The 14,590-nt window shown below is 37.5% G+C and overlaps 2 protein-coding genes across 3 annotated transcripts; one reads left to right on the top strand and one right to left on the bottom strand.

Annotated features, from left to right (window-relative positions):
• The first annotated feature begins 565 nt into the window (after positions 1-565).
• Positions 566-6,347, top strand: cipca (CLOCK-interacting pacemaker a). 2 transcript variants are annotated; one of them, XM_084743079.1, is made up of 4 exons: positions 566-863; positions 2,809-2,922; positions 3,793-3,962; positions 5,065-6,347. In XM_084743079.1, exons 2-4 carry the CDS (start codon positions 2,817-2,819, stop codon positions 5,863-5,865), a joined length of 1,077 nt encoding a protein of 358 aa, XP_084599205.1. In that variant the 5' UTR covers positions 566-863; positions 2,809-2,816; the 3' UTR covers positions 5,866-6,347. The 2 variants fall into 2 exon arrangements, with proteins under 2 accessions (XP_084599205.1, XP_084599204.1); XM_084743078.1 differs by having other exon boundaries at positions 569-863; positions 2,806-2,922.
• A 3,249-nt stretch (positions 6,348-9,596) lies between these two features.
• On the bottom strand, positions 9,597-13,143 carry zdhhc22 (zDHHC palmitoyltransferase 22). Its single transcript, XM_084742755.1, has 3 exons — positions 13,038-13,143; positions 11,248-11,805; positions 9,597-10,497 (listed from the first exon to the last, which is right to left on the bottom strand). The coding sequence occupies exons 2-3, from the start codon at positions 11,801-11,803 to the stop codon at positions 10,220-10,222; spliced, it is 834 nt and encodes a 277-aa protein (XP_084598881.1). The 5' UTR covers positions 11,804-11,805; positions 13,038-13,143; the 3' UTR covers positions 9,597-10,219.
• Positions 13,144-14,590: the final 1,447 nt, after the last annotated feature.

The following is a 14,590-nucleotide window of genomic DNA, read 5'->3' as shown; positions in this document are numbered from 1 at the left end:
TAACATTTTCTATGATATCTATGTCTATAATGCATCAAGAACATACTATTAATTTGCTATGATCTGCTTATTCACTGTATAGTCTCAAGCACTCATAAAAATTCATAAAAATAATAATGAGTGCATATAATTATCGACTTATAGAAAGATATAAGTAGATTAAAATGTTTTATAAGTATATTTACAATGCATTGTAGACACGGGCGTTATACTATATTATTTAGTCCTCATCTGGAGTCTGAAGAACCACATAAGCCTGGAAGGGCCGCACACGCAGCAAAAACAAGAGTTGTATCTAAAAGGTAACCATTGATTTGCGAAACTCTCGCGTGATTTTTAATTATTGTTTTTCCATTGTGCACTTTCTTCAAAATAATTCTTTATTTTATAATGTGCTAATGCTAAGAGAAGACCTCTGTAAGTTTAAAGACAGAAAACACTTGGTTAGGGAAAGATCGTTGGGTTTAAACTGTCACTCTCGCGATATCTTTCCCGGATCTGAGGTTACCTTCAGTCACGTTCAGCCAGACAGCTGTTTGATAGCATCTACCAGTTTCTGTGAACATTGACAGGTTTCTACCAGAAACTGTAGAACATGTAGTTACTTGTTTGTTGCAGGAAAGATTTAGATATACGGGGAACAAGAGCGATGGGGAAAATCTAGGAGTTAGGAGTCAACTAACTAGCTACCTCCACAGGATGGCGGTAATAACTTTATAGCACACAGGATGTCAGCTGCCGTAAAACCTCAAAGAAGACGTAGAAGTCGCTACAGTAGAGGCGTGTCGTGTCCAAGTGTAGGAAGTTTGTAACCTTGGATGCCACTGTAAACAGACATTTGTTTTCAAGCAAAGGGTGTATTGGTAAGTTCTGAACAAAATAATACTATTAGCCAAATATCATATCGATAGTCTTGTGATGAGCTGGTTCCCAAGCTGAAGCTACGGCAGCTAACGTCACCTAGCTAACCAAGCTAAGCTAACAGACGCAGGGCAGTAAACAGTCAAACAGATAACAGCTAACGTTAGGTTAGCTTCATGTTCTGTTCCGCTTACTAAGATTTTGTGACTTATAGCAGCCCGTAAATAGCAGCAAGTTAACTGTTATTAACAATTAAGGACATAGTCTTGACAAAGTTGCGGATGTGAACAACAACGCCCCTAACAGTGAACATTAGCTGTATGGTGTCTGAAATACTGGATAGTTAAGACGCCCAACTTATGCTTGATTGCCTCGAAATCTTTTGGTGGCTGGTTTGGTTGGTATAATTACCATACTTTGTGCAAATATTGAAGAGCACCTCTTATAGTAGCTCTGTAATCAGACTGCGTGTGTGAGTGTGAAAGGCCCCTGATACGTCAAGCTCAATTCAATAAATGACCACAACTTTCAGAATAATATTAATTGGTCTTTTGACCTGTTTGCTATCCTTTTCAAAGTGCAAAAATGTCTATTTGTAGGTGTTTGCACCATGTGTTGTTTGTAAATGAGATCCACAAAATTAGATTGTTTTCCCTCAGGTAGAGGCCCTACTCATTCCTCATTTTATCATCCGATTGTACGCATGTGCGTATGGATACAACAACAAAGAGATAATTGGGTACCTTTCAACCAAAGAACAGATTGAGCCACAGATGAGCCAAAATCACAAAGAACAATTTCTCTGTCTTTTGTGCAGTCATAATTCTAGAGTTGCAATTATTAGTTGATTAAATAGTCAGTTGGAAGAAAATTAGTTGCCAACTATTTTGATAATTGATTAATCGTCTCAGTATTTTTTTAAAGCAAAAATGTCAAATATTTGCTGGTACCAGCTTCCTGAGGATTCACTGGTTTTCTTAGTCATTTATGATTCTAAATGAAGACCCTTTGAAGATGTCACATTAGGTTTTGGGAAATTGTGATTGTGCTTTTTTTTTTTTTTTTTTTTTTTTTTTTTTTTTACATTTGCTTGACATTTAATAGACTAAACATTCAGGGATCTAAGAAAATATTAAATCACTTGAATATCGCATTATTATGTGTTGCGATACTGTTTCAAATTTTAGAACACTGTATTGTGATATATGCAGACATTCAAGTCAGTGGTTCATTTTGTGTTGTGCTTAAAGCCCTAACCGCTAGATAGCAGTGTTTGTCACCTGTCTTCACTAAATTGTGAAAATAACCCATAAGTTGACAATAAAAATAATTGTTAGTTACTTGTAGTCCTACATAAATCTTGAAACATGTTCAAATCAAATGTCTTTCAGATTACCCATATTGCAAGGTTCCACTAGGTAGAAGCACTACTCATTCCTCCTCTTCATCATCCGATAGATCGATGCATTTCACAAAAGCAGAAATTGATTAAGTTGATCCCCATCACATTATTAGCGTTTGCTTAATTAATGTGGAAAACTTGGTCTGGTAACACTTTTTGGTATAATGATTAACTATTAACTAAATTGACTATTGAATTGCCTTGATTTACTGTAGTGTACTGGTGTTTCTCATTTTCTGGGCCTTTGTGTAGAGTAGACTGATCAGGAAGGTGGTACTGACCTACTGACCCATCAGCACTAAGTTACTTGCCGATAATTTATGTAAGCGCAGACTAAATAGTAATTCAGTCTGTGAAACGCCCTCCATGACCAACTGAGCTGAAATATTCCCAGCCAGGGAAGATGGAAACAAACTAAATAATACAGTGTAAATAATGTACAAGCAACTTTATTTTATTTTACTGACTCTTGACTATTTCAGTTTCTCAACTGTTTTGATCTTGTCAGTTAGCTTTCAACTCTTAACTCTCCGTTTTTCCAGAAGAGACCAGCATGAACAGTTTTAGTAGACCTGACAGACACAGGACACCATCATTCACCAGAGCAACACACCTTGGAGCATCCAAGCCTGACCTGGAGAGAGACTCAGGCTTCTCAGGTTTGATTCAATTACGTTACAATAATGCTGTGTTATAATTACACACCTTTTAACAGTTTTGTGTTTGTCCCAAAATATATGTTTTATTTTGACACACTTCAAGTGGCAACTGGCAAGACAAGTCATGTGTCTTGTGCCAGTTGTGGCGCATGTTGTGAACTGGGTGTACCAGTATATTACAGCTGAACATTTTATCAAAATCACAGTGTGGCCTACTGTGATTTTCAAATTTCAGGAGACACAATATTTGTTTTAGGCAAAATGGGTGCCAAAATACCATTTAAAATTAATATTGTGCTGCTGAGATGTTCTTGAGTACACATCATATTCTACAGACTTAAGGAAACATCTTTTTTACAGATTCCCATAAAAATCTGTATTAGAATAAAATAAAATATGGTTTTCAATGAAGATGAGAATAATGATGTAAAAAATATCATTCCCTTTTCTATCACAAATCTTATAACAATTGCAGTATCAGTCAAAAAAATCACAATTCGATTTTTTTTATTTATTTATTGTAAAGAACTGTTCAGCTCTACTGTGTATATTTAACATTTGCCTGATAAGAAAACATGACTATCAAGTCATAAATAAGGTCAACCCTAATCAAATCTAGAGATCTAGGTCACATTTTCTATGTAGGTTATCCACTATTGGGTCAATTCTTCTTATGACTTTTATTTACACTATGAAGGCTGACCTGGATTTGGTTAAACCCTCCTCATCAGTTTGATGGTATCATTTTTCCAAATGCTTATCAACATCTGCCACTGTTTTCATAAAACTAATATTCTACCTCAGGTACACAATAGAAAGGTAAAAGTGTTAAGCATGGTGAGACTCATATGCTTGTGTTCCCTTCCTCAGATGCCAGCTCTGAGTACCTCAGTGCAGTCGATCTGACTGACTCTGAGGATGCAGGAAGGAATGGGTCGATAGTCGGCCAGGACCCGACTGGTCCGCAGGTGGCTGTGATGGGAGGCTCATACGCTGGACTTTCTCCGATGATCATTTTGAATAACTTTGTCGTAAAGCAGGTAAAGTATGACAGTACTTATCTTCCTCTGCGTAGCACAGTTTGTTTCAGTATTCTTGAGTTTTACCTACCTCATTGCCTTTGAGTTTTTTTGGCTTTTAATTCTGATTACTCTAAGTGTTTTACAGTGCCATTAAGTCTGACATGTTTGGCTTTTTCTTCTGAAATTTGAGTAAAACCAGGGAGAGCAGTTGATAGTGTGTAACAGAGATAAAGCCTCAGAAAAGAGTCTCATCACAGCAACATAGTTGTGCATCTTCTACATATCCACTTTGTCACTGTTTCTGTTAGGTGAAAGGATTTATACAGATTTTCTCTCAGTTTATATGAGTTTTTGACTAGCTGTTGCAGCTGAAACACTGGCTGACATTCCTTGATGAATAATGGCCTACGTGTATATTGGATTGTCTTGAATGTTAGTTCAGATTGTATTTGCTTCTTGTATTTAAACATATAATATGTAAGAACTGTCGGTAGGGAACTCTGTCACATTAAGACAATAACAAAAGATGTTTGATGATATTGTGAAGTAGTCTGGGATCACGGGGGCTGTTATCTTCACAATTACCAACTATCTGTGCAGATAAAAATCTATATGATATGAATCGGGCAGGGAATTAGGGTCCTTGACGAGGTAAAGGTAGACTTTTATTCACACTACATGTATTCATGTTCACAGACTTCTTTACTTACACTGACATTGACAAACATACTTGCATGTTATAGCAAGGAGTGGCTTGTAGGGCTGAATTTTATGGCTTAAAAATAATATTACGATATTGTTAGACTATTCCACAATGTCTGATATATGTCTTGATATACACATTTCCTCTAAAATGACATACTGTAAATTCTCTAATAGGGCGAGGCGACATGTACAAAATCAGATCAAATATGACCAAAGGCCTTGATATCAATATTGCAACAATAATATAGGACTGACTATTGGTGCTTTTGTATATAAGTACGCATTATAACAAAATATATAACTTATATATATGTACATTTTTAGGCATTTTAATACAGAAATTTTAACAATACTAAGTACAGTTTTAAATCTATTGCACTTTAGCTTACGACATGTTTTTTTTTTTTTTCCTCAGCCATCCCAGATGGCTCCAGCAGAAAAACAGTGGAACTTTCCTTCACCCATGGAAATGATGCCCCAGTCACAGGTGGTTCTCCTTCAGCCTATGGTATCAAATGGCAGCAGCAGCTCTCCAAAGACTGGCTCTGAAAATGCACGACAATCAAAAAGCTACATGCCCATCCTTAAGTCATATCCCAGAATTGCCCCACACCCTGCAGATGTGCCCACCAAGAGGGTGGGCTCCTCCAGGGTTAGGGTGAGTTCATCGTCAAGACATGACCAGCGTCAGAGGAGGCACCACCACAGTGGCCACAGGCTCTACAGTTCCTCCAGCCCACACCCAGCACCGCAAACTCCAGTCAAACCCATCTCTAACTTTGAAGCAGCAAACAACCAATCACATGCGACTGAGAGTCAGGAGCCACTCTGTGACAAGGCGCTCTCCCCACTGGCTGGGACCTGCTCTCTGCTACCCTACACAGATGAATTCAGGACAGAGATTGACAGCAACAGGATGGCTGCTGACAAATACCAGGATCCATTCTCAGTGGACAGTAACAAACTGAAACGTTTCAGCAACACCTACAACATCCTCCACAAGTCTGGCTTGCTGGGGATCACCATGCGCACAAAGCAGCTGATCAAGGAGAATAAGCGCACTCAAGGCGAGCTCCAGCAGCTTCAGGAGCAGACGGGCCTGCTGCTGGACGCTCTGAGCAGTGGAGACCCGCAACTCTGGACTAAACTGCAGCTGTCTCTGCAGCACACAGACAAAGAGCAATGGGGGGCCAAAGCTCAGAGAGTACTGGAGTGAAATATTGATGGACATGACCAGCAGTTCTCAATCAGAGGTTCACAATGTGTAAACACATCTCTACAGTAAAAGCTTTCTTGGTGTGAAGTAGTCATTACAGCATCTAGCATTGCGACTAAACAAACTATAACTGAAGTATATTCTTTCGTGCTTTTGTCAGAAACGTCTAAGTACAGAATATATTTAATATGCAGGTTAAGGAGCCAAAACATTCAGAACTGCTGGTCAAGAACCTCGGTTCCAAAAAAGTAAATAAAAAACAGAATGCCATGCTTTCTTAATATATGACCTGAAGCGCTCAACAGTCCGGGGTCTCTGTTGTTGTATTTTGCGCTTCATAATGCACCACGTATTTTCAACTGGAGGCTGGTTTTGACCGCAGGCAGGTCAGTCTAATACCCAAAGTTTTTACTACAAAGCTACACTGTTGTAACGTGCAGAATGTGTCTTTGCATCGTCTTGCTGAAATAAGCAGAGACATGTCTGAGTCATCTGCATGGCAGTGTATGTTGTTCCAAAACCTGTATGTAAAACCTGTAGATGGGCAAGTTACCTATGATGCCATCTGCATCCATCCACACCTCCATACCATCACAGATGCTGGCCTTTGACCTGAATGGTCATTTTCTCCTTTAGCCTGCAAGACAAAAGGTCCATGATTTTCAAAGGCAATCTGTGACATGCACTCAGTAAAGGATTGTAGACGGTTAAATCCCTAAATTCCTTGCAATTGTGTGTTAAGAAACATAGTTTTTAAGTAACTATTTGCCCATCTATTTTGAATATTAAATATATTGTCTTTGTACAACTCAATTGAATATAGGTAAAAAAAGAAAATCATTGCATTCTGTTTTTATGTAGATTTTACACAATGTAAAAACTTTTTTGGAATCAGGGTTGTAATATGTCACTGAAGCACATCTACTAATATCCAGTGGGAGTTAAGAAGCATGCTAACATTTCAAACCCTTGCCTATAATGAATTTTCTTGCCTCTCCTGCTTCAAAATGGCAAGAGTCACTTGCAATAGGGCTATGGCTTCTACATGTTGAACTCCTAATTGCATAAAACGCATGCCTTACGGCACATGTGAGGACACATGGGGTTGATTCCTTATACATGCCTTGAATGTGATGGCTTTAGAGAAATATATAAGCATCATTTTTACTTTTTAAATTAAATAGAAAATACCATATGGATTTCCTCTTTACTGTCATTTTTTTTTTATTATGTTTACATTTTACATTTTTAAAATGTATGGTAAAGGAAACTGAATGCCTCTTTTATGAGGAAGTGTAAATACTACTACACAACAGTTGCGTGGCTCCACGTGGGAGAGGGCTGGCAAAACCATTACATTGTTTATTTTTTATTAATTTTGTTACTTTGTGGCAGTATTATTTATTTGTAATTTTGTTTCTGACCAACACTAAAGCTGTGTGAATAATATAACTAAACCAAGCACACTATAACGAGTTTGCCAATTTACTGGTAAAGCAAGCTCCTTTTTCCAAAATATACCTTTAAGGACTTCGTAGGACTTTCTGAAGACATAAACTGTAGCAAGTGAAGTAGGCCTACTGTAGCCATATAATTTTTTTTTCTTTGCATATGTTGCTGCCATGTTCATTCCTGCTGCTTAAACTCTGTGTGATGTTGAATCTTCAAGGCAAAGATATGGTGACTGAAGTTTTCTAGTTTCATGTTAGACTCTTGCACTTTAGTTATGCGATTACTGACATACAACATTTTCAGACATGTTACGACTTCTATCCCTAAATAAGCATTCTGTCTTGATAAAACAATGTGAATATAAATGTTTATCTGAATGCCTGTGCCTTTTTTTGGATATGGTTATGTTTGTACTTCATATGTTCATGTTTGTTCATATCAGTGCTTGAGCAGCTTAGATTGTGAGCTTTGTGTGGAGGAAAGCTGAATGTACTTAAAGGTCTCCAAAGAGTTAATATTCTTCTCTGAATTACGACAGATCCTGCCCTGGCTAGGCAATGCATCTGGAGTTGCTGTAGAACGAGTAGCATGAAGTCATAAATGGTTGAGTTTTAAATGTTAAGTCTATGTTAACTGTTGTATTATTTATTTTAGCAAACATACACTACTGTTTCATTTTTTTTCTAATCATATAAAACTAAAAGATAATCAGTCTTGGTTTTAAAAGGGGCAAAAGGAGTGTTACAAAAATTATTTTAAGATTACTTTTCAGAGATTCATGTTGTAAAATGTGCTTTCTGTATAATTTCTTCAGCAAATGTCACTTTGACTAATACTGAACTGTCATAAAACTCTTGTTTGAAGATCATTTCCTCTCCATCATTTATTTCACTCTATTGCTCAGAGAAGACGATGGCTGCTTGTAGTGATTTGAATACTTTTATTGGTATAACAGTAATAGACAAAATAGCTCTAAAAAGTATATTTATTGAAATCCAAAACATCTTTGACATGATGTGAGTATGTCAGTGGCTGTAGCTGCAGCATAACAGTGAAAAGTCCTTACTATTATTATACAGAGGGCCCTATCATTAGCAGTGTAGTGAATATCTCATCTTTGGGGTCATCTGTAAGCATGAGTTTATGGCACATTGTGAATAATACCCTGGATAATAATATGGTAAAATCAACTTCACATTTCCCCCACCCATTCTTATAAAGGAGCATATCGCTGCACCTTCATCAAACTATCTGAGTCACATTCACTTGAGTAGAAAAGATCAGGCTCAACATGTAACAGTTTGTTGTCAGCAGTGTTGTAGAGCCTGGCAGTTTACGCTGTAGACACATACTGTAGTTTTCTTTTCTGCTAGCCCTTGATGTCAAAGTAAATTATTGTTGTAAAAACTACCAGCAGTTTCCTGAATGTCACATTGTAGTATCCTACAAGAAAGTGTGGAAGAACAACACACTCGACTGGTAATCTCAGAGGCGTTCAAATCAATAACATTATATAAAACTGCAAAGCTGTGAATGCATGCACTTATGCAAAGCCGTCTTTATATTTTGATTCGGGATGCACGATAAAACGTCACCGGTATCAGACGATAAAAACTTCAAAATTCAATATTATTTCAGCCTGAAATTGACAATTCTGCTGACATGAGAAGCCGATCACGACACAAACATGTCTGTAGTATGTAGGTGTTTTGAGGTGTGAAACAGATATCAGAGTTGCTAGTTTGCAGTGATTGTTTTATGTCAGCCATGTGAGAAAGAGCCAAATCACATTTCCTTCAACACTACAAATTCAATTGCTCATCTTAAGAGCTGTCATCCCAATCATTATAACAAATCTGTGAACAAAGAGCCCTAAGAGGCAAGGGAGAAAAAAATTTTGGCGAATGATTTTTTGTCAGGATCATTTAAAGTGTTGTAATACTAATTTTGTCCTCAAGTGTAACACAACCCTGTGTTCCACATAAGGTTAGGAATAGTGGTGCACTCTTTTTCCCCAAAATAAATATTACAGCAACATTTAGAAAAATTATCCGAAATAAATAAATAAAGTGTGAAAATAGCTGAAAAGTTTTGTAGTTATTTATTTTTTTTGTTAGAAACAAGTGTTTGTTGTTCTAATACTCATTTCAGCTACAGAGTATTACAATACCAAACACCCTGCCAACAAAAACTTTTTGCACCTGATGAAAAGGTAATAGCTTGTAAAATTAAAGTAAAATGATTTTGGCAAAGCTGTTTGATCACCCATTCTTAAGTCATAAATACAGGAGAGAATTTAGAATAAATATATCTGTCAGCAGTAGCTTTATTTTTCCTAGTTAAAGTTTACATTTCAAAAAACACTATTTTATGTCTACATTGTAGTTTACTTTACTGCCAGTGGGCCATCACAATAAGAGTAGGCATAAATGTTAATTACATTACATGAGAGACTTTCTATAATTAGATGTTAAAAAAAAATATTTTGCAGTTGCTTTAGCAATCAGCCAGAATTGGTTGGGATATATCGGCAATGTCAATATCGGATATCGGCACAAGTACAATATCGTGCATCCCTACATTTGATGCATGTAGTAATGCATGTAAAACTGCAGGATGTCCCAAATAACCAACTTATTTGTCTTAATATTGCCTTGTCAAAAGCTACTTATTTAAAGGATACACTTACACTATGCACTTATTCAAAAGTTTCACACTGATATACTGTATGGCTCCTGTCCTTAAAGGAATGTGTGCTAACAGACTAACTATTTCATGGACTACTTTAAAGGTTATAAAGCATCCATTTAAGTATTTAAAATCAATCACCACATGGTTCCCAAGAAAGCATTTTCTACAACTTGCGACCTATTTGGAGCTATCAATATGACGTGGTGATCACTCAGTCCTGTTTATGTGCATCTGTGTCTTCAGAGCACGTCTCCACTGTCTGCACAGGCAGGATAAGGCCAAGGATCCAGCGGGTACCAAACACGTCCTTAAGGTTGGTTCTCCAGGGGCTGTGGTTCTCCACGAGCTGCCCCCTCTGCATCTGACACCAGGTCTGTCCCCGGGCCACCAGCAGCACCTGCTGACAGCAGAAACCTGCGCAGACTAGGCCGATGCCAAGCCACACGTACAGCATCAGCACCAAGAACAACTGCAATCCTGAGATTGTTCCTGTGGAGAGACAACAAGAAGGAAAAATCTAATTCTGATGGCATCAGTATGTATCTTGGGTCAGTGGTTCTCAAATTTTTTCATGTCCATGTATGTTTGTTATTATTGTTTTGTTATCTGAAGATAACAAATCTCATTTTCCCAGGATAACAGATTATTTCTTTGTCTCAAAGTAACGAGTCTCTTTTTCTTGTGAAACAGAAAAATTATTTTGTTATCTTGATATAACAAAGCTTGTTTACATATTTATCTTGAATTAATGAATCTTGTTTCCTCATAATAACAGGTTACTTATTTCTTTATCTCAAGACAACAAAGCTCATTTTCTGATGATAACATTTAAATTCATTATCTCAAGATAATGAAATTTGTTTTCCTGTGACAGGTTAATTGTTTCATTATCTCAAGATAACAAGTCTCTTTTACCCACAATAGGCTAACTGTTTTGTTATATAAAGATTATAAATCTTGTGTTCTTGAGATATCGGGTTAATTATTTTGTTATCTCGGGATAGCAAAGCTTATTTTCCTGTGATAACAGGGTAAATTATTGATTTATCTCCAGATAATAAAGTCTGTCTGTTCTCAGCTTCTGTACTTATGGATGGAATTACAGTGAAATTAAATGATTGCGCTGTTTGTTAAGGACCCCTTGGGATCCCTTTAAGGACCCTGTGGATCCCCGGACCGCACTTTGAGAACTACTGACATAGACTATCAGCTATTTTTTGGCATTATGAAACAACTCACCCATGAAGAAGTAACCAGTGGAGAGTGGGAGAAGAGTCAGGAAGGTCAGCGGGTTCTCAAAGGAGATGGAGTACTCCACTGTTAGAAAGGCCACACCGAGAACCAAGGAGTACAAACAAGTGCATGATGTGTAGATGCAGAACATGATGAAGTAGCGCATGTTTTTGTTGCCAATGCAGTTTCCAGTGAAAAAGCAGTGGTGATCCCTCTTGAGAATGACTTTTTTACACAGTTTGCAGAAGTGGCGGCCATTTAGGAGGTAGTGTGCGTCCACTTTGTCCGAGCAGTGCGGCGAGCACACTGGAACCGCAGTCTCATTGGCACTTTCAGCAGGATATTTAATAGTCATTACGTAATTTCCAAGAGCATTGAACATCAAGAAAAGGAAAACAACTGTGTGAAGAGTCGTAGACGTTCTCAGTGATGTGTCCGGATTTGGGAAGATTGTTGGGATGAAGAAGCAGAAGTGCAAAATGAAGGTGACTGCTGTAGCCATGAAGAAGTATGCAGGTGCTACAGCATTGAGAAGTCTGAGTTTTAACATCCTGGTGAACATTTCTGTCGGAGAGGAAAGACACAGTGAGCAGAGAGTGAGGGTTACTGCTGGAAACTCAGGGGAGTCATTATGTAGCTGCACTTTAACACAAAATAAATCTCCAATTTAAATGTATAGTCGACATTGTTTGTGATGTCTTTCTAATGACAACTTGACATTAACCAAAACAGCATACCCTGTCAATGTCTTTGTTAGGACAACTTGACAGTAGCCAAGATGACATAAACTGTCATAAACATGCCATAGCAGGCCTAGTTATCAAACCTAAAGAAACTGTTTGGCTTGATATGATTTAACATCATATTGTGGTTGTTTTGATAGGTATTGTGAGTCACAACTTTAATAGGACTTTCATTAAAAAAAAAAATATGATTTTTGCAGGTCTGTACCAAGGGAAGCATCCGGACAATATTATTTGTAGGCTGGGGCATCTCTGTAACAACACAATGCTTTGTAAATAAATCATGTTGTGTGTGACACATTTTACTTTAATTGTTTTTAAAAAGCATACATTTGGATATATCTTTTTTTTAGCTTGTTTCTAGATGTTTGTCTATTTCAATTTGCCTTTAAATTGTGCTGTCTTTGTACATTGAGAGCAATTTAACACCAGGGTCCAATTCATTGTTGGTGTGCACATACTTGGCCAATAAATCTGCTTCTGAAATGAGCAAAGTAAAAATCACTTCCAAGGGCAGGATTTGGTTTAGGTCTATCCACGTGAATCCCTCTGGAGACAGTGACACACCCCCTATTAGACGAGATACATCACACAGATTGAGTGATCCAATTTAATAAAGAATGTAAGTCTGCTGCTGAGAAAAAAAAAAAAAACTAATTTCTCTGCTAAGAGTCTGGGGACTCATGGGCCATTGAGAATACCAAGAATATCTCACCCTTTTCACTGTGATCTCCTAACCTACAGCACGAACAGATGTGCAAATCACAGAGAATCAAACCACAACAAGAAGGATGGAGGGAGCGGCCATAGATTCAATCTAAAACTGTCTCTTCATGCTCTGATATGAAACGCTATGAAGCTCTACTACAGGCCAGTGAATGTCCCAGATGACAGAAAGCATATGCAGCAGTACAGTCTATCGCAGTTTCCTCTCCCTATTTTCTTCAGGAAACAGACGAGACCGGTGCCATTGATGGCGTCAGTCATTTAACTCCCATGACGACGCAATTAAAACAATTATCTAATAAAAGCAGCGTCATCACTGCTGCCTACCTGCAGACGTCAGGGAGCGGAGGAGCTGCTGTCCTTTCAGCACCGCGGAGCCTCTCAGCTCAACGCATTCATTCAAACGCACACAGTGGAGGTGTTGTTGAGCCGCACCGACGTCTCTCTTCAATATCAGGGTGTCTGCTCCTTTGTCTACCGCCGCCTGTTGGTCTGGATGCGTCTATTTTACTCCTGGTTTAATATTTTACTTTTAATTTACTCGCCTTTTTAAGCAGACCACATCCACATACAGCAATACTTACAGCAAGAGCACAAATCTGGCGCAGGAAAAGCCATGTACAAGTGTAGCATTCAAGTAGAACTGCATTTGATGTTTCTTAAAATAGATTGTTTGGCTTCTGGCCTAGAGGAAAAAATATTTTTTTAAAATGTTTACAGCAGCCATATTATAGGGGCACTTGGGACAACCCAAAATAAAAAATGCATATTTTACCCCTCGCCTTTTTTGGTGTGGGTTGCAGAGTTTTGGAGATATAAGCTGTAGAGATGTCTACCTTTTCTTCAGTATAATGGGACTCAATGGCCCTCACCTTGTGGTGCTCAAAGCACCATAAAAATACCAGTGTCTCTTCCCATAAATCATGACCCAGTTACTCAAAATAATTCACAGAACTTGTGAGCAGTTTTAAGTAGGAACTACTTTCTTTGGTTCTGGTAGATTCTACTGAAGGAAGAAAGTAGTGAGGGGAGTGCCATCTAGTCCTATAAAACTGGAGAGAAGTCAGACATCTCTACAGCTGATATCTCTAAAAGTGTGCAACTCACACCAAAGCAGTCTAGATGGATAAAGTGCCCTACAGGCAAGAATGTGAAAATGTGTAGTTTTAATTTTCAGGGGAAATGTCCCTTTAATATAAAATAGAGAGGTAAACAGGTGTGTCAATGATACTAATTCTGGTCAGTCAGAGTCAGGGTGCTGCTAACTTTAATTAGTGTCATGTTAATGGCTGCCGTGAAAAAGTCTATTGACACTCATTGCATGTGACTAGCTCTTATTAAGTAGGATACATAAGTGAAATGTGATTGGTGATAGTGAGGGAGTGGGCTTTCAGATCTTTTAAATAAATAGTAAGTCATAAATGAGAAACTTAATTAAGCAGTACTGCAGCCTCGGGAAAGAAGCTGTTCTGTTGTTGTATGGATTTTTAAAAAAGGCATAATTAATTAGCAAAAAGCCTAAAGTAATTGGTGACCATTAGATAATGGTAAGCTCCCCCTGTTCATTAGTATGAAAATGTATCACATGAGTAAAAGTGCATCAGTATTATTAGCAGATGTATTTAAAGGATCAAAGATATATTTGAATAAACTTCAAATATATTTCACATAAATGTATTCAGTGCTCAAAACAAGTCTTTTTCAGTGTTATACTATTAGATGGATATTATTTATGTCATTATTTATGCATCATATGTAAATACAAATTTACTGTTGTCATTGGTTGCACTAACAAACTTTAATTAATGTACTTTTGGGTAGAAATATTTTAGATGCTCATCATATATTTTTGCAATGTAAAATTCAAATTTTAAAGTAAT

The sequence above is a fragment of the Lutjanus erythropterus genome, chromosome 18 (assembly GCF_056507025.1).
Source record: "Lutjanus erythropterus isolate fLutEry1 chromosome 18, fLutEry1.hap2, whole genome shotgun sequence".
NCBI classification, from domain to species: Eukaryota; Metazoa; Chordata; class Actinopteri; order Lutjaniformes; family Lutjanidae; genus Lutjanus; species Lutjanus erythropterus.
This window is presented reverse-complemented; position numbering and strand designations above follow the sequence as displayed.